General features: G+C 37.3%; 1 protein-coding gene across 1 annotated transcript; it reads left to right on the top strand.

Moving 5' to 3' along the window:
• Positions 1-702: 702 nt before the first annotated feature.
• LOC143892799 (obg-like ATPase 1) lies at positions 703-18,774 on the top strand. The gene is made up of 12 exons (XM_077397665.1): positions 703-976; positions 1,647-1,814; positions 3,116-3,239; positions 5,115-5,206; positions 5,947-6,045; positions 7,428-7,541; positions 8,610-8,674; positions 9,506-9,622; positions 12,580-12,655; positions 16,830-16,922; positions 18,205-18,255; positions 18,413-18,774. Exons 1-12 carry the CDS (start codon positions 890-892, stop codon positions 18,509-18,511), a joined length of 1,185 nt encoding a protein of 394 aa, XP_077253780.1. The 5' UTR covers positions 703-889; the 3' UTR covers positions 18,512-18,774.
• The last annotated feature ends 2,117 nt before the right edge of the window (positions 18,775-20,891 follow it).

Here is a 20,891-nt window from a genome sequence, read left to right as displayed (position 1 = left end):
ATTTTAGATGGTGTAAGCCCTTTTAGTCCCTTATTTTTAAAAAAAGGATTGTACAGTATGCATCATAGGATGATCCAAACCGTCCATGTGGTGGAATGCAACGTAAATAGGCTGTGCCCCAAAAATCATTTCTACAGGATGATCCTTCTCCTCCGATCTATAGAGGAACTGCATATTATGAAAAACTCTATAGATCGGAGGGCTAGGATCATCCTATGGAAATGATTTTTGGGCCACAATCTATTTACACTGTTTTCCACCACATGGACGGTTTGGATTATCCTATGAAGTGGACCGTACAGTAAAAATAAGGGACTATAAGGACTAAAACAGTTACACCATATAAAATAGGAGATGATTTTTTCACCCCCTGTAGGATTATGCGCCTCACTTTTAACATGGTTCGACGTCAAAAAGCGTTAAAGTCTGCCCATAATTCCATTACAAGGGGGCGCATAATCCTACATGCGGGGGTGAAAAAATCAGCTTCCTAAAAATGCATTATGTCTTAATCCAAATTATAATTTCGGACATTATGTGATACACATCCACTGAGCAACGTGAGATCTAACTGCTAAGCCCAAATCCTGTCCACTAACGTTCTGATACTCTCAAAGAATCCATCGGACCCTGTCAGGGTCCATTGGCACCTTTAGTTCGCAAATGCGAGATTAGACTAGGCTGCGTCTTTCCGACGCGGGAATGGTATATATAATCTAGGGTTACATATATTTAGGTCATTTTCGTCACTCTCCTCATTTTCTTCACTCTCCGTTCCTCACCTGGTTTTTAAAACCAGGCCAGAAAAAAAAGAAAGTAGAAGAGCAGAAATCAAAACCCTAGAAATTTCTACACCTCATTCTCTCGATCCCTTCTCTAGATCCTGAAAATGCCTCCGAAGGCCGCTAAATCGAAGGATGCCCCGGCGGAGAGACCGATCTTGGGACGCTTTTCGTCTCACCTTAAGATCGGAATCGTAAGCTTCGAATCTCCGTTCAGTTTATTTGATAAAATTAAATCTGTTTGCACTGAAATGCATTTGTTAGGTGAATTCAATTAGGTTTTCATATTTGTTTTTTTGTAACTCTGCAACTAGGTATTGTTTTTTCTAGAAATTTCGTTCAGTTAGGTTTTCATTTTTTTTTTTTTTGTGTAAGTCTGCAATTAGGTATTGTTTTTCGATAAATTTATGTTGTATGATTTGGAGTAGTTCATGAGAGCGGGGTTTCCATTTCTTTTCATCGTTTATTTGCTTAAATCTGTAGTTTATAAACTGATTAGCTTGATAATGCAAGATTTGAAAAGATTTTTAGCTTTCTGTATGATAATATGATAGCTTATATATTTGTTTATTTGCTTTGATGTGAATATTCCTTGCTCCTGAATAAATTGAATAGCCCTGATTTTTCCGAATTGACGCAATGGCTGGACTGACTTGCTATTGATGCAATTGCTGGACTGACTTGCTATTGAAATCATATTCTATAAGATGTATTAGAGAAATGCAGGGCATGTTGCCTTTGATCAATTCAAAATTTCTTGTTTTCATTAATTCTTGCCCTATTTTTTACTTAGACATCACAGTCAACTTGACAAGCTTTGAGCCAGGTTACTGAAAGGGAGGTTCACTAGATTTTGATTTGTAGGTGGGATTGCCTAATGTGGGAAAGTCTACCCTTTTCAACACTCTCACAAAGTTATCCATACCTGCGGAGAACTTCCCCTTCTGTACCATAGAGCCTAACGAGGCACGGGTCAACATACCTGACGAGCGATTCGACTGGCTTTGTCAATTGTTCAAGCCAAAGAGCGAGGTCTGTGACACAAATCTTTGAATGCATTTTAAACGGAGTTCTGATTCGTGTATGCTATTTTTGGTGCTCATAGAATTCTCATCTCTTGTCTCTATTTCTTCTCTAGCGATTTGTTATGTAGCTGCCACACATGATTTTGATTATTGGTTGCTTGCACACTCTGTCTTTTCCTTTATGTTGGGCGCATTCTCTTTTCTTGTTTTGCACTTGGTCTTGTGGATGCAAATATACACGCTGGTTCTTTAGTAGTTGAACAGTGGCGGCAATACTAGTGGACATGAAAGAGGGAGGTTTTCACCTAAGCCTCTTACAAGTGTCAAGTTAATCCACAAGAAGCAAGCTATTCGGCTCTGTTGTGTGAATCTGTGCGGCAAAGGTTATGCATGCCAATGCGTGTTCATTGCTCTTAAATCGTTATGGATGACTGTCTTCCTTATGTGACGATTTCTAAGTGTGTATTTGTGTCTATTCTAGCATTTCTTGAAGTTTCATCTTTAAGTTGTATCATTTGCATATGTTTCCATATCTTTATTCAATTTTACAACATTTCCACCGAAATTTCCTGCCGAAACTGTAACGTTTCTGTTTCCATGGCAACTGAAACTGAAATTTAAAACCTTTGTTGTATACATTTGTAGTTTATAATGGGTTTTGGACATGCGCGCCAACGGATGTCATTAGTTGTAATCTTGTTAAGCCATTATGGATGGTTTCTAAGTGTGTATTTGTTCTTATTCTAGCATTTCTTGAGGTTTCATCTTAAATTTGCGTCATTTGCATACATTTCCATGAGCATCTGCAATTTTACAGAATTTTTACCTAAATCTATGACCAAAACTGTCACATATCTATTTCCGTGGTGACCGACATGCATACCAAAAATTGGCATATTAAAATCTTGATTGGGAGGGTCTTATTGTTTTTCAATCTATTTCATACCATCCTGTTCGTCCTTTTTTTTTTCTTTAGTAGATGGCTATTTGTCTTTGATTGCCTGATTTCTGTTCGAGAAACTCAATTTTTATAGCATATTTTTAACTTTCACATGCCTATTACCCTAGGAAGGCATTGGTACGATTCATGCATCTACCACAATCCATAGATAAAAAATGCCTTTTTGTATGTCCTGTGTGTATTACTGATTGTTAGGTGTGAGGATGTTACTCATTTTGAACTTTAAGGTATCCTTATATGGTCAGTGGGGCATATGCGTATCTCTGCAAACACGTACGGTTTTAGTTTATGTGTACTTCTCTTATTATCCTCCAATCTTGATTATATTTGGCTGATATTATACACAGGTATCAGCTTTCTTAGAGATTCATGATATTGCTGGACTTGTACGAGGGGCTCATGAAGGACAGGGGTTGGGGAACAGCTTCTTATCTCATATTCGTGCAGTTGATGGAATTTTTCATGTTTTAAGTGAGCTGTTCTTTTGAACTTTTTAGTTGGGTATAAATTGTTATTTCATCTTATTTATTGTTTATTGGCCCTTGCGTTCTCACACCTCAAATCACAGAATAGGCTGCAGTGCCAATTCTCTAGGAAAGGCCTATAGCATAGAGATTTCTCCTTTTCTAGGTGGTGATTTTCTGCTACAAGTTGCATCCTTTTCCATGTTATTTCTGTTCTCTTTCTTTTCTTGCCAATACTTTACCTATATACCCACACAGGGTATTTTTGTCAATGTCATTGTACCTCATCTTACCCAGTGTATAGTTTCACACTTACGATCTATTATCTGTGGACAATGGACATGAGTGTCGCGTGTTGACACAGATATGGAAACCCCGCAAAATATAGAATGGTGACATGGCTAGAAAAGGGGGCATCCACCTGTAGCCCATCAACTGCAATTAGAAGAAAAAAATTAATTATTTATATTGCAATCATTTGAAAGACAAAAAAATACGTAATGCAGTCCTATAGAGACAAAGAAGGGAAAAACATAATTAAAGGAGATATATAAATGATATAATCTATGCATTCATATGCAAAAGGGAAACTGCATATATTAGGAAAAAGGGAAAAATATATATAGAAACAGTCTACGAGAGAAGAAGAACTAGCAAGAGAGAAGAAGGGGAAATACAAAGAAGAAAAGACGAAAATAAAAAGAAAGAAGAAGGGAGGGGAAAATAGAACTCCCTTAGAGAAGATATAGAAGAAGAAGAAAAAAGAAAGAAAGAGAGAGCGCACCAAAAAAAAAAAAAAGAATGGGTGAAAAAAATTAAAAAGTAGTCCGTTAGAGAAATTTTTTTTTTTTTTTTTGTGGGGGAGGGGTACAGAAAACATACTTGTAAAGCTTCAAGCGCAGCAAGGTTCGTCCCCTTCAAAGGCTTCAAGTAGCAGCAGTAACATGATACAAAACAAAACCAATTCGCATGCTGGGCAAAGCTCTAAAGGCTAAAGGGCAAAGCAAAGTAAAATTAAATATTCAAAAGGGTAACTGGTCAAATAATTAAGTTATTGAGCTATCTTTTTTTTTTTTTGGGAATAATTGCCAATTTCATAAAAAAAGAGCGAGATGGTCAAAATACAAGGGAGAAGAAAAATGCAAAGGATGCGAAAGACAAACAGAAAATATAAGACATAAAAAACACCGACATAATGGGGGAAGAGAGTCAAATAAAGCCAAAGACTCCTTAGACATCACCAACCTAGCCAAGCTATCGGCAATTTGGTGTCTGTGTCAACATGCATTCGTGTTGTGAATATGACTGTGTTTGTGTCAACATGTGTCCTTGTTGTGCTATATCTACTCACATATCCACAACTATGTCCGTGTCAACATGTGTTCACACGGTTCCAAGCTTGGTGCAGTGAGTATTGTATCCACATCATTGCTTATGATTTTGTGGAATATGACCATTTTTTGAAATGGTAAAAATATGACCTAATTTTTTATTATTTCTTGCCAAATGGCGGCCTTGTCTCCAACTCCTCATGTTTCAGGGATTTTGTATATTTCCTATTTTTTTATTTAGATGTGCCTTCCATTAGAGGAGCTTTAGAGAAAATTAAGAAGCTGCATCATAACTTAATATAAATGCATTTAAGTAATTATCAGTACATTTGGTATTTATCACTATTGAACTTTTGTGACAGAAAAAAGGGGGCTAGAAATTTTATCCTACTGACAATTTTTAGAGATATTTTGCTCACCTTAGCTTTAATGTGGTTCATTTTATTTAAATACTTTTCATGGGTTAGCTTTAATGTGGTTGATTTTATTTTCAGTGTTTTTTTTAATCAATTGTAGCTTGAGCGGGAACACACTTTTAACATATTTTGCAGGAGCATTTGAAGATCCAGATATCATTCATGTTGATGACACTGTAGATCCTGTGAGGGATTTGGAGATTATAAGTGAAGAACTACGGCTGAAGGTATTCCTGTATTAAGTTTAGAAGTGTGACATTGTCTAATCTTACAGAACATGTTGTATATAGTTTACGGCTGAAGGTATTCCTGTCTTAATTTTATAGCTCCAGCTCTTGACAAACACGTCAGAATGTTTTCTCTGGCATGTCAGGAAACGTCACTCTGAATCTTTTAGATCATTGGAACTCACTGTTTTTTTCCTTTCTAATCTATAATCAATGCAATTAGTTAACACTGGTGGGTGGAATATGTTGTTTACAAAGCTAATTTTTATTTCCCTATGAATAAAAGGTTAGATTTGTCTTCCAATTGGACAGGGCTTTGTGCTATTTTGCAAGTTTGATCCCAGCCCACCTACCGAAAATAAATAAATAAATAAATAAATGAAGATACAACAATGCTGTATCGTTGAGACTGCAGCAACAGAATACAGTTTCACAATGCAAATACAAATGAAGAGAAAGGAACTAATGTCTTGCAAAAGCTTAGGTTCTATTATACATCTGTGCAAAGAAGACAAATGGCAAAGGAAAGAAACATGTTTGGTATATATTATAGATAGATACATTTATATAGGGATGTATACATTCATATATGTATACATGTTGAGAAAGTGAAGATGCAATTCATGCTGTGGCTAGTGTCTTTGTGCATGATGGTATTGGCCTATGGATTTATTTCATGGAAATCTTGGTTTGTGGTTTGATCAGCTGACAGAAGGTGCATGTTTTCTTTATCTTTGTAGGATATAGAATTTATGGACAGGAAGGTAGAGGATCTTGAAAAGAGCATGAAAAGGAGTAACGACAAGCAGTTGAAAATAGAACATGAGTGCTGCGAGAAGGTTTGCATCTGTTTGGTTCTGGTTGATTTTGTTTTACCATATGCACACAGCCCTTTTATGAACATTTTTGAATCCACTCCCTAATGGGTGTACTATTGATTATCTATTGGTGTTAACCTTTTCTCTTCTGAAGTATTTAATGTTATTGATCATAAACTTATGATAGTTGCATAATTACCCTAAACAGAGTTAGTGTAAAGTAAATTAAGGTGTCATCATGGAATGAGGTTCATGGATCACTCGTCTGGAGCAAATCATAACTCCATTATTCATTATAACCATTTTTTCTTGCATCATTTGTTGACATTAAATCAGGACAAATAAGAAACACAAATAAAATACGAAAAAACTGATACCTTAGCACAATCACGTATTATTTGGTTTATTTTAAATATTTTCTTATTATCTATTATGCTCTTCTAAATTTTATTTTTGAAGAATCTGTAAAAATAGTCTCAAATCTCATGAGAATTTTTAATTTTTTTTTTAATTTATAAAAAAGCTATATCTTGCAAGATTTGGCTTTTACGTTTCATCAAAAAAGGGCGGCCCAGTGCACGAGGCTCCCGCCATAGTGGGGAAAATCTCATGAAATTTTCCAACATTTTCAAAATATTAGCCTTGAAGAAGATGAAAATTTTAACCGGCTGTTTAGGATGTCTATGATTAGGATGTCTATTTTTGGAGGAAGATGATCACGTATGCTTAGCTTGGCCTTGGATGCGTTGTTGCTGTAGATGCAGGAATCTTCCCTCGGGGGTGCGCTCCTTACGAAGGAGCTTCCAGGGAGCACGATTCCGAAGAGATGGAAACCACTCCGATGACGCTCCCAACCCGCTCCTATTACTCCATTAGTAACCCCCTCACCAACTTACTTGCATCAAACTCCTTTAACTATTCATAGTACTTCATTGGAGTAAGCACGAAGACAAATCTTTAGAAGACATGAGGAAAGAGGGCATGAGAATGAAGACGGTTAGAAATTACTACTTTTGATGTACTTAAATTTTGAAAGATTTTCTGTGAAGATAGTTAAAATTTACTATTTTTTATGTACTTGAATTTTGAAAGACATGATGAAAATATTACATTAACACTCCCACGGCGCTCCCAACCTTAGATTCTTCTAGACTCCCATGTTTCCCTGCCCCCACCCCCGCACCCGCACCCGCTTCATGCTCCTATGATTGTTGCGTGTTGATTATGAAAAACATTGAAATTGTTTCTGCTGGTTTCTGATTTTTGCAATCCTACCATTCATGCTATAGATATTTTATACGTAGTATATACAATGTCTAGATGTCAATAGTTTTTGTCCATGACATCGACTATTTAGAACATCGGCAACCAATTATTTAATGTAGCTATGTGTCTTGGTGCAGCTCAAATCTTGGCTTCAGGAAGGGAAAGATGTCCGCTTAGGGGAATGGAAAGCTGCTGAAGTTGAGATTTTGAATACTTTGCAGTTACTCACTGCCAAACCTGTTGTGTATTTGGTAAGTAATGTTTTCAGTATAGTAGTGGAAGACGATGAATCTTCATTTTGTAGATATCCTGTGGTTTCGTTACTTATGGCTTCTATTTGTACCCTGGAGCTGTGAACGAAACTGGAGGTGGCAAGTCATTTAATTGGTTTTCTGGCATCAACTTTCTTCTCTCGATTCTCATCCACATAACTTACCAAAAAACGGAAGAAAATGAAGACTGGTGGCGAAGTTAAGACTGTCATGAGTCCACGACTCACGACTCTGTTTGTCATCTTGCTCTACAACATTTCTTTTATTGCGGGGTTTGGGGAGGGCTAGATGTACGCAGCCTTATCCATGCTTTGCAGAGAGGCTGTTTCCGTGACTCGAACCCATGACCACCAGGTCACAATGGAGCAACCTTACCGCTGCGCCAATGGAGCAACATTTCTTTTAGCATGTAAATAATAAATACTTTTATTGAACACGAAAAACAAGGGAGAGTATATAATGATACAAACCATGGATCGGTGTATAGTGTCAAGCAAATTCCTCTGCCAACTAGGATAGAAGGATCACTGTAGTGTCAAGGACCTCCTGTCTGGGGAAGTTTCACGATCCATGTGGAATATGGTGTCTTTAATTCCTGCATGTGCGGTGAAAGTTACACCGAACTCGTGATGGAGCACCCAACCTGCCCAGTTAAACAGAGTCTAAAGCGACGTTCTTGTGAAAATTGAAACTCCACTGGAAGGAGTGCGAGCATTATCAATTATGTGGATGTTCATACTTCACCAGCCACTAGCTGGTCTTGTAGGAGGCTCTCTATTTAATTCCATAATTTGGATAAGTCGAGCCTACTTCGTGGAGTTCAAAATAATCCTCTAATCATAGACAAAGCTAGGTTGTTGTATCCCTTGAGATACCTTTTCGCTCAAACACCATAGCATTGTGAAGTAGGATAGGAATTATGGTCTGAACTGATGCTTAGACGAAATATTACCATTTCCCTTGTGCCTTCTTATATTCAATCTGTATTGTTGTGCAGCCTCAAGAATGCAATATTAGATTCTTGATCGTATTTATATTTGGTTGCAGGTGAACATGAACGAGAAAGACTATCAACGAAAGAAGAACAAGTTTCTGCCCAAGATACATGCTTGGTATAACCACTGTTTTAAATGTCTTTTGGATTGCCATTGTTGAAGCATATCATGACTGTAGATATATTTACGTCTTCCTCTCAATTTTCCTTTTTTCTTGTTCTCCTTCCTTTTTCTGCTTTATTGTTTTCTTTCCATTTTTTAAAAATTTATTGATCTCAAGCTGTGGGTTCAAACCAGAGACATAATGAGCAAGACATAGTGTTATTACCATAGTTAGCAAAACGTGAAATGGCAAAAAAAGGGGACGCGAAAAAATCGAGTTTAATACGGTATAGGTTAAAAAAACGTAGTTGAAAAATTGGGAACACGAAAAAAATGCGTTTAAAATTTTGTCATTAACAAAATATAGTGGGGGTAAAGTTGGAAAGTTGGCCAAAAAAACACGTTTACAAATTGTTTTCTCAAAAATAAAAATAAAAATGGAGTTGTTATTGCACTGTAAAAGTTTTAAACGGAGTATTAAACGGCAAACCAATAAAACGTGTTTTTTTTTTTAAAATAACACCGTTTAAAACGAAGTTTTTCTAACTATGGTTATTAGCAATGTGCCTCCTTTAAACGGTAGTATCTTTACCGTTAATTTGTTATCAAATGCAACCATGATTATAAGCTTTTCGTTTATTTGCTTCTCTATTACATGCTAGAGTCAACTTGAGAAGCTATTATGTTTTCTCTTCGGGTGATGATATTTTCACCCCCTGCAGTAAGCATTCGCCCCCCTTTTAACTTGATTTGACTTCAAAAAACGTTAAAGTTGCCCACTGTTCACGTTATAAAGGGGGCGAATGTCAAGTTGCTTATCTATTTTTAATTTGGTTCATTTTCTAGGGTGCAAGAGCATGGAGGTGAGCAAATTATCCCTTTCAGCTGTGTTTTAGAGAAGAATCTTGCAGATATGCCTGAGGATGAAGCTTCCAAGTATTGCGAGGAAAACAAGTTACAAAGGTAAGTTTAAATCTTTAGTTTATTTATTTCGGGCTCTTTTTGCTGTTATGGAATATTTGATTACTTGAAACACTGTATTTAGTTGATAAAATGTTGTGAAACTCAGTACAGGATCTATAGTTATGAGTTCTTAGAAGGAATACTTGCACCTCGCAGAGATTAACATTTTTTTTTTTTTTTGCACTTTTAAGGTTTCACTTTCAGCTATTAGATGACTGTCCTAATCTTCGTTTGAGAACATGAATATTCGTTTGCTTTTTTTTTTGGGTTGGAATATGCAGGAACTGTAATTATGAGTTCTTAGAAATTAGAAGGAATAGTTGCAGCTCACATAGTTTAACAATGTGAACTGAAGCTTGAAGGTTTCATGTATTAGATGGCTGTCCTAATCTTTGTATGAGAGAATGAATGTTTGGTTGCTTTTTTGTGGGACTTCGATCTCTATTTTCCCTTGGAAGGCTTAGTTTTTTTTGCTTCTTGTGCGAAGCAGTTAGGATAAGACAAATTTATGGGGGATTTTTTGGTCTTTTTTGTTGGATTTCGATCTCTATTTTCCCCTGGAAGGATTAGTTATTTTTGCTTCTTGTGCAAAGCAGTTAGGATAAGACACATTTATGGGGGGATTTTTTGGTTAACTGATTCCCCATCTCAATCTTATTTTATCGTTATGAAGATAAGGGTTCTTAGGATCAGACGGAAGTCCAAAGGTATACATCAAGAAAAAGTGCCTGATCATGGTCAACGCTACTCTACTACTTTGTTGTCCTGATACATCTCTCTATAATGCAGTGTATGAAAACTGAAAGTAGGTAACCATCGGTCAAATATGGGCTTAATTTCCAAAGTGGTGGGGAGTTTTGCTTGTGTTGTGGCTGACCGATGGAGCTATCCCAAATCACGATCTGATGTTATCATTCAAAGAAAGTCATAATCTGATGTTTTGACAATATTTATGGAGAAAACTGAAAGTAGGTAACCATCGGTCAAATATGGGCTTAATTTCCAAAGTGGTGGGGAGTTTGGCTTGCGTTGTGGCTGCCTGATGGAGCTATCCCAAATCACGATCTGATGTTATCATTCAAAGAAGTCACAATATGATGTTTAATTCGATCTAACCTTGTGTGGCCGCACATCCATCTAAGCATTCACATCTCTGCTACACTCATCTTATGCACATGCTGCTTCTTGGTGGCCCAACATTCTGAGCCGTACAGCATGGCTGGCCTCACAACTGTCTTATAAAACTTTCCCTTCAACTTGGTAGGTATTTTACGGTCGCACAGAACTCCTGAACCATGCTTTCACTTCAACCAACCTGCTCCTATTATGTGGTTAATATAATCTTCAATCTCTCCTTCCTTATGTAGGTGATTGAACCATGATAGGGAAAGATATCCCTCTTAGGTACCTCCTGTCCAATCATATTTACTAGCCTCCCCACATTACTAAAGTTGCACTCCATATACTTTGTCTTAGTCATGCTCAGTCTAAAACCTTTGGATTCCAAAGTAGTTCTCCATAACACTAACTTAGCATTAACTCCTGCTTTTGTTTCGTCAATTAATACTATGTTATCTACAAATAACATACACCATGACACCTCGTCCAGGATACCCTCCCTAAGTTCATCCATAACTCGAGTAAAAAGATAAGGGCTTAGAGCCGATCCTTGGTGCAATCCTATTGTAATTGAAAACTCACTAGACGTGCCATCCGTAGTTCTGACTCTAGTTACTGCTCCATCGTACATATCCTTAATCATATCATTCCAAAAAAAAAAAAAAAACTACTTTCTCCATTGTAATTTCAGATTTCCTCTAGATTGTTCTGCAAGATGAACCTTTACCTTCCTGCTGTAAACCCCATGAGGGTTTGCACTTTGTTTCAAAGGTTCTGGTCGCGTATCATCTCCACTTTTCATAAACAGAATCAAGCACCTTCATAACATGAATAAAACCTCTAAAATTCGTCCATTCTAACAGACCTCGATATTGAGGTGTCAAAACCATGAGAGGTGTCCCTTACCCAAACCATTTGATAAAGAAAGTGACATTTGAAGTATGCCCATAGGATAAAACTACGAACTTCAAAGTTTGAAAGTATATGAACTATTCATGAACAACTTTGAATACTTGCTGTAACTTTCCTCAGAAGTCATTTTCTTTGACTCGAGGATTACTTCCACTCCAAATGTCTCTTGCAAAATCTTGGCGTCATTCAGCAAACAAATGATCAGTATGAAGGGTGAGGCTCTTTCTCCTCAGTCCACTCATCATCTGATTTTATATCCTGTAAATACATTGTCTAGTTTTCCATTCTCTCGTCCCATTGTTTGCTCCCACTGATTGCAAATTCTTCTTCATAAAGACAGGCGTTTAATGTTTTTTTAAACCTCGTTCCTTTTTCTTCTCCGCACCTGTAAGATAGGCAATTTGTAAGATTAAAATATTGAAAAAGCAACCAAACCGGATTGATCTTGTCAGCAATGTCTTCATATTCCTCTCACTCCAAGCTACCATAAGGCCTACCACCCTCTGATTTAACACCTTGTGAAACTATTTCTTGTATATACTTTATATGCCCTTTTGTCTTGTTAATCTATTCGCTTGTTTCGTGTTTTTGTAGTTTGTTTTTCTCAATCTAATAACCTAATTGTTTAGAAGACGCTCTATAGTACATAACCGATTTTTTCAATGGACAGAGATGCTTTTATTTTTATCTTTTTCTTTTATTTTTAACAAATGAATTAGGTTGTGTATCTGCATCCGAAGCATCTGTATATCATTTCTTTTTGCTGAACCACATGCAATGTAACTAGTTAATCTTAATGGCAACAATCTACAGATTCGTGTGCCCATAAGACATGAATGTGTATATGTCTGATATTTTATGGTAGGTTTTACATGTAATTGTGTAAAACATCAAGGGCTGAAATGGTTGGGTCCATGTTGCAACAGTGCTATCCCCAAGATTATAAAGACTGGATTTTCCGCCATTAATCTCATATACTTCTTCACTGCTGGTCCAGATGAGGTATTACTTTTACTCAATGATCATATCACCAATGATGTCCTTTTTAACCAATTTTTTGTACATTCTTTGCTTGATGTTTATGTATATTATTGTCTTGTGCAATCATGCCGTATGTTCTTGTCTCCATGTTCGATCTTATAGTTCTATACGTGAATATGATCTCGACACGGACACGTGTGTTGCGAGTCGACACGGACACGGAAAACCCCCAAAATCTAGAAACAGGGACATAGCTAAAATAGAAAGTATATATAACCATGATTTGTGGACACAGATTCATGTATTGAACCATGAGATGTCTGACATGGCAACTCCTAAAAATCTAGAAATGGTGACATGCCCACACACGTACGCACATATAAAATTATTGATTGCTTTAATAATTTGCAACGATTTAAATACGGTATTTATTTCACTAACTAATAAATCTTAGGATTAATCAACTATAATCTAAAACAAACATGAGAAAATCAAATAACAATGCATTAATCAATTTAATCTATCTATTCTCTTTTTGTCTCCAATATGTAGCGACAAAGGGAGGCCAATAGAATACACTGAATATAATATTAGAATAAGAGTTTGCTTAGGGTTTTAAGTTTAGGGAAGGGGATATAACAACAAATATTAGTTAAAAAAGACCTAAAAGAAGAGCTAATATAAAAGAAGAGTAAAAGTGGTAAACACGATATTGAATAATAAAACAGAATGTCACACTTGGCACGATACAAAAATGTGTTGACATGAACACTTGTAGTACTACATTTAGAAGTGTCGAAAGGAGTGTCGATAAGTGTGGACACGCGTGTTGTGTCTGACACAGCATGACACATGCGTCAGCAATAAAGTCTAAGTGTCGGCTAAATCATAGGTGTATATAAAGCGGCAGTTGAAGAAGGCACCTCGTAAAGGCTTGTTCTTAAAGCGACATGACTGAATCTTGAAGGGTTCACTGATGCAACTAGACATGGTCTCGTGCAGATAGACGATAACTACAGGATATTGCACCTTTTGTTGGGGGAAACTTGGTGTCATGGAAAAGCGAGAAGCAGGATGTTGTGGCCAAATCCAGTGCAAAGGCTTAGTATCGGGCTATGGCCCATACCTGTGAGGAGTTGACTTGGTTAAGGTCGTTTATGTTTGAGATTGTTATTCCCTCTTCGTCTATAGCCTTGCTTTATTGTGATATTAAAGCTGCTGTTCACATTGCCTCGAATCCGATTTTTCATGAGAGGACTAAGCATATTGAGGTGGAAAATCTACATTCTTTACTAGATCAGGGGATCAGGTAGGTGATGTGTTCACTAAATCCCTTAGTAAGGCAAAGCTGTCTGATATTTGTAACAAGCTGGGGTTGTATGACATATATACACTCCAGCTTGAGGGGAGTGTTAGAAGGGTATTTTGGACATTGTACATGCAACCCTATTTTTCACACACACACACACACACACACATATAGTTCATATTACATGGGAGCTCCCTTAAGGGACTCTTCTTCTCCCTCACTCCTCCTTCTCCTTCTCTTGCGGCCATGTAAGATGTAACAGTGTGGACTGCTTCTTTTCGCAGGTGTTGATGGACTCTAGAGTATGGGTCCCCGATCATACGGATGTGTTCTTGGTTAGGTCCTTAGACATCTCACTCCTAGGCTGACTTCTTTCCCTTGGAGGAAGGCGTTGTTGAATTCTCTGACTAAACTTACAAGTGTTTTGTTGGATTATTATGCTAAAAAAGATCAACAGATAGGTTGAAGAGACCAAGTCCCTGATGGAAAATAAATGCATTTTGTGTTTGAGAGAGGAACAATCAGTGGTCACTTGTTCCCACACTGTTGGCATATGATTTTCGGCTGTTTTGGCGTGTTGGTTTCTCCCGGCTTCCGTTGCTGGGCCTATTAGAGGGTTTAGAGGGATGGTGCATTAAATAATTTGAATCACTTGGTGGGGGTTATTTGAGGGATGATTTCCTTTGTCGAGATATCGGAATTATGACAAGAAAGAAATGCTTATACCTTAGAGGATAGACACTTTTGCATGAGTTCAATAGCTTGGGAGATTAATTTTTTTTGTGGCTAATTGAAACCATTTTTGGGGGTATTCGATTGATCACATCGTTAGGAATTGCAAGATGTTTGATGGGAATAGTGCCTAAGATGACATATCCAAGGGAAAGTGGAGTCCTCTCCCATGCAGCTCCATTAAGTTGAACGTCGGCAACCTTGGCCAGAGTCGCCAGACTCGTGTTGGCAGTTTTTTTAGAGATGATGATAGCCACATTCTTCGATCCTTTCCGGGTCAGATTGCCATGTTGACTCGTTGAAGGCTGAGGCTAGAGCCCGTCACTTTGGATTGTACGTGTTTGGAGCATATGGAGAGGAGATGAGGTGGAAGGAACTTAATAATCGTGATTTATTGGACAGCGGAAGGCACCTTCATAATCGTGATTTATTGGACCCATGGGAGCTGCTCCCATCCATGGAGATTTGATAGGTATATCTATGGGATTGGGGATGGTAAGATTTGATAGATATATCTATGCGAGCCTTGGCGCAACGGTAAGGTTGCTCCATTGTGACCTAGTGGTCGGGTTCGAGTCACGGAAACAGCCTCTCTGCAAAGCAGGGGGAGGGCTAGGGCTGCGTACATCTAGCCCACCCCAGACCCCGCGATGGCGAGAGCCTCGTGCACTGCGCCGCCCTTTCTTTCTTATCTATGGGATTGGGGATATGGTTAGGGGTTAGGAGATAGCTTTCACTCATATTCTAAGGAGTGCTTATGATTTAACTTAAAAACTGACTAAATCAGGTGTGATCGGCAAGGCCTTTGCTGCCCAATGATGTGTACCTGTAATCTGTATTTTGTCCTTGATTAAATTATTGTTATCTTCGTCAAGAAAAATTCAGGTTTATATTTAGAATATGAGATAAAGTCATTTAGTGATTGTTAGTGTAATGTGGAATATCTTAAGTAACATAATACACAATTGATTGGGTTAAAGCCTTAAAGGTAACCTTGATGGAGACACGTTAATGTAATCAGTGTTAGCGGTAGGAGTAGGAGGTTGCCGACTGTTCACGTTATAAGGGGGGCGAATGCGTACTGCAGAGGGGGTGAAAATATCATCTCCCTAAAAGTTATTGTGCAATTTTTTGGGTTTTGAACTACAGCTCCTGTTTCTGGAAATCTGCTTTGGAACTTCGGAAGTGTTTATAAAATCACAAGTAAATAGATCACTGTGTGGTCACTTAATAAAATTCTGTGTGTCTTTGACAGTAACTTTGCCGATCGTCCTGCTTTCATTTATCTTTCGTGCTGATTCCAATTGAATCGAAGATGTACCCACTTGTGCCAATATGAGTATTGTATGTGTAGCCAAGTTCTTTGTAATCTTTGGCCCTGTTCGTTTTGGATTTTTGCTCCAAGACTGATTATTGGAGTCAAAATTAAATTTTGAGTCCAATAATCAGTTTTGGACTCAACATCAATTCTCAAAATAGAAAATGAGCAGGACCTTTGCATTTTTTTAATTTTATTTTTATACTTGTGTAAGTTATGTACTTGATGCTTCAGTTTGATTATATTTCTCTTCATCTATGATTTGTGGACACGGACACAAGTGTCGTGTGTTGACACTAACACGAAGTGTCGGACACAACAAACCCCCAAAATTTAGAAATGGGGCCACGGCTAAAATAGAAAGTATATATAATCATAATTTGTCGATATGGATTCGTGTGTTGAGTTTCGACACGGATATGAGTTGCCTGACATGGCAACATCTAAAAATCTAGAAATGGTGACACGTATGTACACAAAATTATTGATTATTACAAATATGTGGTCACACGCCCACATTAACTCTTACACTCCTAGCCATACATATAAAAATGTCAAAGGAGTGTTGACACGTGTGGACACACGTGTCGTGTCGGACACGGCAGGACACGTGTCGTGTCGGACACGGCAGGACACACGTGTCGGCAATAAATTCAAAGTGTCGGCTAAATCATAGCTCTTCATTAAATGAACCAAGTCTTTTGTTCTTGGTACTTATTTTTCCTAAATAGCTTCTACAATTGCTATATACAGCATGCACAACTCTTCAACTGTACATTTTAATGCTATGGTTTGATTGAAGGCTTAATGGCGGAACAAACATCTGGCTTTTGCAGGTGAAATGCTGGCAGATCAGAAGACAAACAAAGGCTCCTCAAGCCGCAGGTGCCATCCACACTGATTTTGAGAGAGGTTTCATCTGTGCTGAGGTTATTCCCTTACTATTTTTTGTTCTCATTTGTTGCCTATTTTCACTTTTCTTTTTCTTTTTTTATGAATAGAAATTTTCAGAAACTGCATTGCTGTTGAAAATTTTGGATTTCTCGTGTTTGTCAGTTCATTGCTTTTTGAGATTCACAAGTCTTTTATCAGCTAATTAGAAAAGTCTAACTAAAGAGAGGAATGGCATTGTTAAAACAAGGATACCATTTCCTTTATGGAAAGTTGTATACCATCTCTTTCATTGCACTTGTTGCATCCCATCATTGTAGTTGCAAATTGTTGTTCAAGGTCAGCTGCTTTTTATGTTACAATCAGCATTTTCATTTTCATTTTGCAGTTCCCTTTCTGCTATAATGATTTATATATTCATTGAGTGTTCTTTCTTGCTTGAACTGAATTTGTGGGCCTATTAAATCGAGATTACAGTGATTACAGTACAGGCATGCTAATAATCTATATAGTTGTGCCATGCACTTCCGGACCTATTTCGTCTAGCGACCGATAGAGGGGTGAGAGTCTGTGACTACATGGAGAGGAAGGGAAATGGGGAGGTGGTTTGGTCTGTTAGGCTGAGGAGAAACCTCAAGGATGGTGAAAGAGTCAATTTAACCAATTACTTAGCCTCCTGTCATCCGAGTATTGTTTGCCCTAATTCCTATGACCATATAGTGTTTTTTTAAGTAGCAAGTATGACAAATTAAGGTTACTTCGATGAAGCAATACAAATTCACTATGAAAAAAACATTTTCAAGAAAATAAACATTTGTTTTTTCATAGTAAACATGACTGTAAAGATCCATGGTTTACTCAAAATTGAACTTATCCTTTTCTTTTTTAAAAAAAATTAAAAATTGAACTTATCTTAACCGCATTTACGTTCCAACATTTATAAAGATGGATGATGTTTTCTTTTTGATGGTGGGAGTGCTGACTTGTGGCTTTGTTGTTTTCGGGGTGAATTGTCACTTGGTTCTTGGCAGTATCATATCTGTATTTTTTTGCACTTGTATTTGATCTGTTTCTTCTGACGAGCAAATGCAGTCCCATGGGCTTGTACACACAGTGTTAACAGGTATATGGCATTCACTCACCTGGACAATTGCAGTGATAGTTTACAAAATATGATTTCCATTTTACAGTTGGAAAATGCATGGTGAAAGTTCTTTAGGCTTGAAAGTTTCACTTCTGACATATAATGGTATTAGTCATGTACTTGTAACTGCATCAACACAAGAGATTATAACTGGGCTAATGCATGGCCGTGTCCAGGTTATGAAATTTGAAGATCTAAAAGAGTTGGGCACGGAGTCGGCAGTTAAGGTATGCTCTTATAGTTATCCTCGTTAACACTTGTCCTGATCAATCATAATTAGGCCCGGCTGTTTCTCTTCATTTGCATATGTTCCCATTTTTGGCATCCTTCGATTGCTTCAAACATTAAGAAGTGTAATAAGCTTCATCTGCCTTCTTATCACAGGCTGGTGGGAAGTACAGGCAGGAAGGGAAGACATATGTAGTGCAAGATGGAGACATAATATTTTTCAAGTTCAATGTCTCCGGGGGCGGTAAAAAGTAAACATACCCCCATTGAAGGTCAGTTTATGTCACTGTGGTGCTGCGTAGTTTAACCACTTTGATTTGTAATCTCTATGAAATTTTTTTGATCTCTCGTCTTCCCCGCCATTGTTTTTCTCAATTTAGTTGTACAGACTCTTTGTTTCTTTTCCTTTTTAAATTATAAGGGGCTGTATTGGAAGTGCACTTCCGAAACTACCATGCTTTAACCCTTGAACCACATCATGTTGCCAGCGAAAATAATCTCTATATGCCTATTATAGATGGACACTGGCTGGGATTGAAAGACCTTTTGTAATTCAGATAAAATTAGGGAAAATCACATTTTCTGAAAGTACTGCAAAAATATTAGGGGTTTTCAGAAAAAGCACATAAGTCGCCATGCATATAACTTGAGCATTCTCTTGATCTTGTCACGTCACGGGGCCATGTATGTTCAATCAAGACCGTTGGTCCTGTTGATCATCATGAGAAGACCCACTTGGTCTTGAGCTCATGCTGAATGGGCCATCCCATGCTCAAGATAAGGGGCCACAGAAATCAACGGTTTACCTTTTCTTGCACTTATTAGCAACATCAATAAAGATTCTTACTATTTTCTATTTTCCTATTTCCTGCTTTGGCATAAGCTTTCAGTGACTGAGCTATGCCGTCAATTTAGAGAAATAATGCTATCTTATGACCTGAATCATCTGACTTCCAAGTTTCAAAATTGAGTGACATTTGTCTTTCCAGTCTTTTCCGTCCCTCGGCTGTTCTGTCAATACAAGGCCCTGTTCGTTTTAGATTTTGAGAACTGATTCAGAGTGCAAAAATGATTTTCCGACTCAAAATTGTATACCCATTCATCAAAGATGGGATTCTTCGGATATCATCAGGTTGAAACGAGGAGACAAACTTGAGACTACTTCGATATTCAGTGGGTGAGCCAAAGAATAGAATATGTTCCAGATTGTTTAAGATAGTTGGTAAGAAGATTCACTCTTTAGTCTAACATGCCTTACAACTGACACTTTGGGATGATCATTTCTGTTGATCTAGTGGGCCAATGTTTGGCTCATTATCTTTGGTCCCATCTGATCAATTGCTTATAACCATGAACATATGGTGCAACCAAAGGCAATGGCTTGTAGTGGTGGCCAACTAGATCAATGGATCCTTTCGTATGAAATACCACATTTAAGATAGACTAGACTATTTATTTAAAAAAAAATTAATTATATTGCTACTTTGTAAAATAGTTTTTTTTTTTTTTTTAGTCTTTATTTGTTTCTATATTTGGGGCCTTCCGTATTGGCCGGGATTGGGTAAAATAGGAAGAATTGATTTTTAAAGTTGCTAATGATAGCTGATGTTTGTACTTATCCAAAATTTAGGGATTTCTTGTTAATAAACTTATTTTCATCTATTGAATTGAACGTTCATCTCTGTTACAAATTATTGGAGAATGAACCCTAAAATTTAGCGCAATGTATATAATGTAAGATCTTATGTGAGCAGTCATTGATCTAAGATCGATTGTCTAGATTAAATAATAAGATTAAGAGTAAAATTATTTTAATTACCTGATTGACCAAAGTAATTAGTAAAGAGTATAAAGGGTAATTAGAGCATCTCATCCCTATTAAGACATGAATGATTATTGTAGCCCAATTCAATTACATTAGATTAGAAGGTACTTTTCTATTAATATGGGGTCGGTCTCTATTGCCATCTAAACAAACCAAAGGAGATCTTGTCCCCTAGAGCGGCAGTAGAAGGTTCAGTCCAATCGATCACTGCCATGGCTGATCAAGATAAATTCTTAGTTTTCTTCCGTGTTATAGTTTATTTGCTTGGTTAGATCCGTCTAGAAAAATAGATTTGTACTATCATTTTGATTAGATCCATTGTGTTTGTGATCGTGGCGTATTGATTGAAGAGCACTGCTAGGAAAACGGGATCCCGTTGGGTGAAAAAAAAAAAAAGTCATCAATCATTAGAGCCACGTCCTAAAATACAAAGTAATGGACTCAAACCCCCATAAAATCCTGTTTTCAAAGTGTTTTCTTGATTGAATATCATGATCATACTTTAAAATTTTATGTAAAAGTGTATAATTGCTCGATAAAGTTTAAATTTAGACAAAGGGCGATGATATTTTCACCACCCTGCATTATGCATGCGCCCCCTTTTTAAAGTGATTTGACGTCAAAAAGCCACTGTTCACGTCAAATCAGGCTACAAGGGGAGCGTATGCTTAATGCAAGGGGTGAAAATACCATCTCCCTTAGACAAAATGTGGCGCCTATAAATTTTTTGAGAAATGATATATCTGTCCCTTTTGATCACCAGGAACACCCCCTGTCAGTGTATCAGTGACTAAGTAAAGAGGATTGAAC

The sequence above is a fragment of the Tasmannia lanceolata genome, unplaced genomic scaffold (genome assembly GCF_043159265.1).
Source record: "Tasmannia lanceolata isolate RefF3 unplaced genomic scaffold, GAP_Taslan_0.1 ptg000015l, whole genome shotgun sequence".
NCBI lineage: Eukaryota > Viridiplantae > Streptophyta > Magnoliopsida > Canellales > Winteraceae > Tasmannia > Tasmannia lanceolata.
Note: the sequence above shows the minus strand (reverse complement) of the source record. Positions and strands in the feature narration are given on the sequence as shown.

Bases quoted from the DNA above. Each gene is read 5' to 3' on its own strand.
- LOC143892799 (XM_077397665.1), top strand. From the start codon at position 890: ATGCCTCCGAAGGCCGCTAAATCGAAGGATGCCCCGGCGGAGAGACCG. The intron at 977-1,646 runs GTAAGCTTCGAA...TTTGATTTGTAG, and splicing joins CTCACCTTAAGATCGGAATC to GTGGGATTGCCTAATGTGGG. The intron at 12,656-16,829 runs GTATTACTTTTA...TGGCTTTTGCAG, and splicing joins TCACTGCTGGTCCAGATGAG to GTGAAATGCTGGCAGATCAG.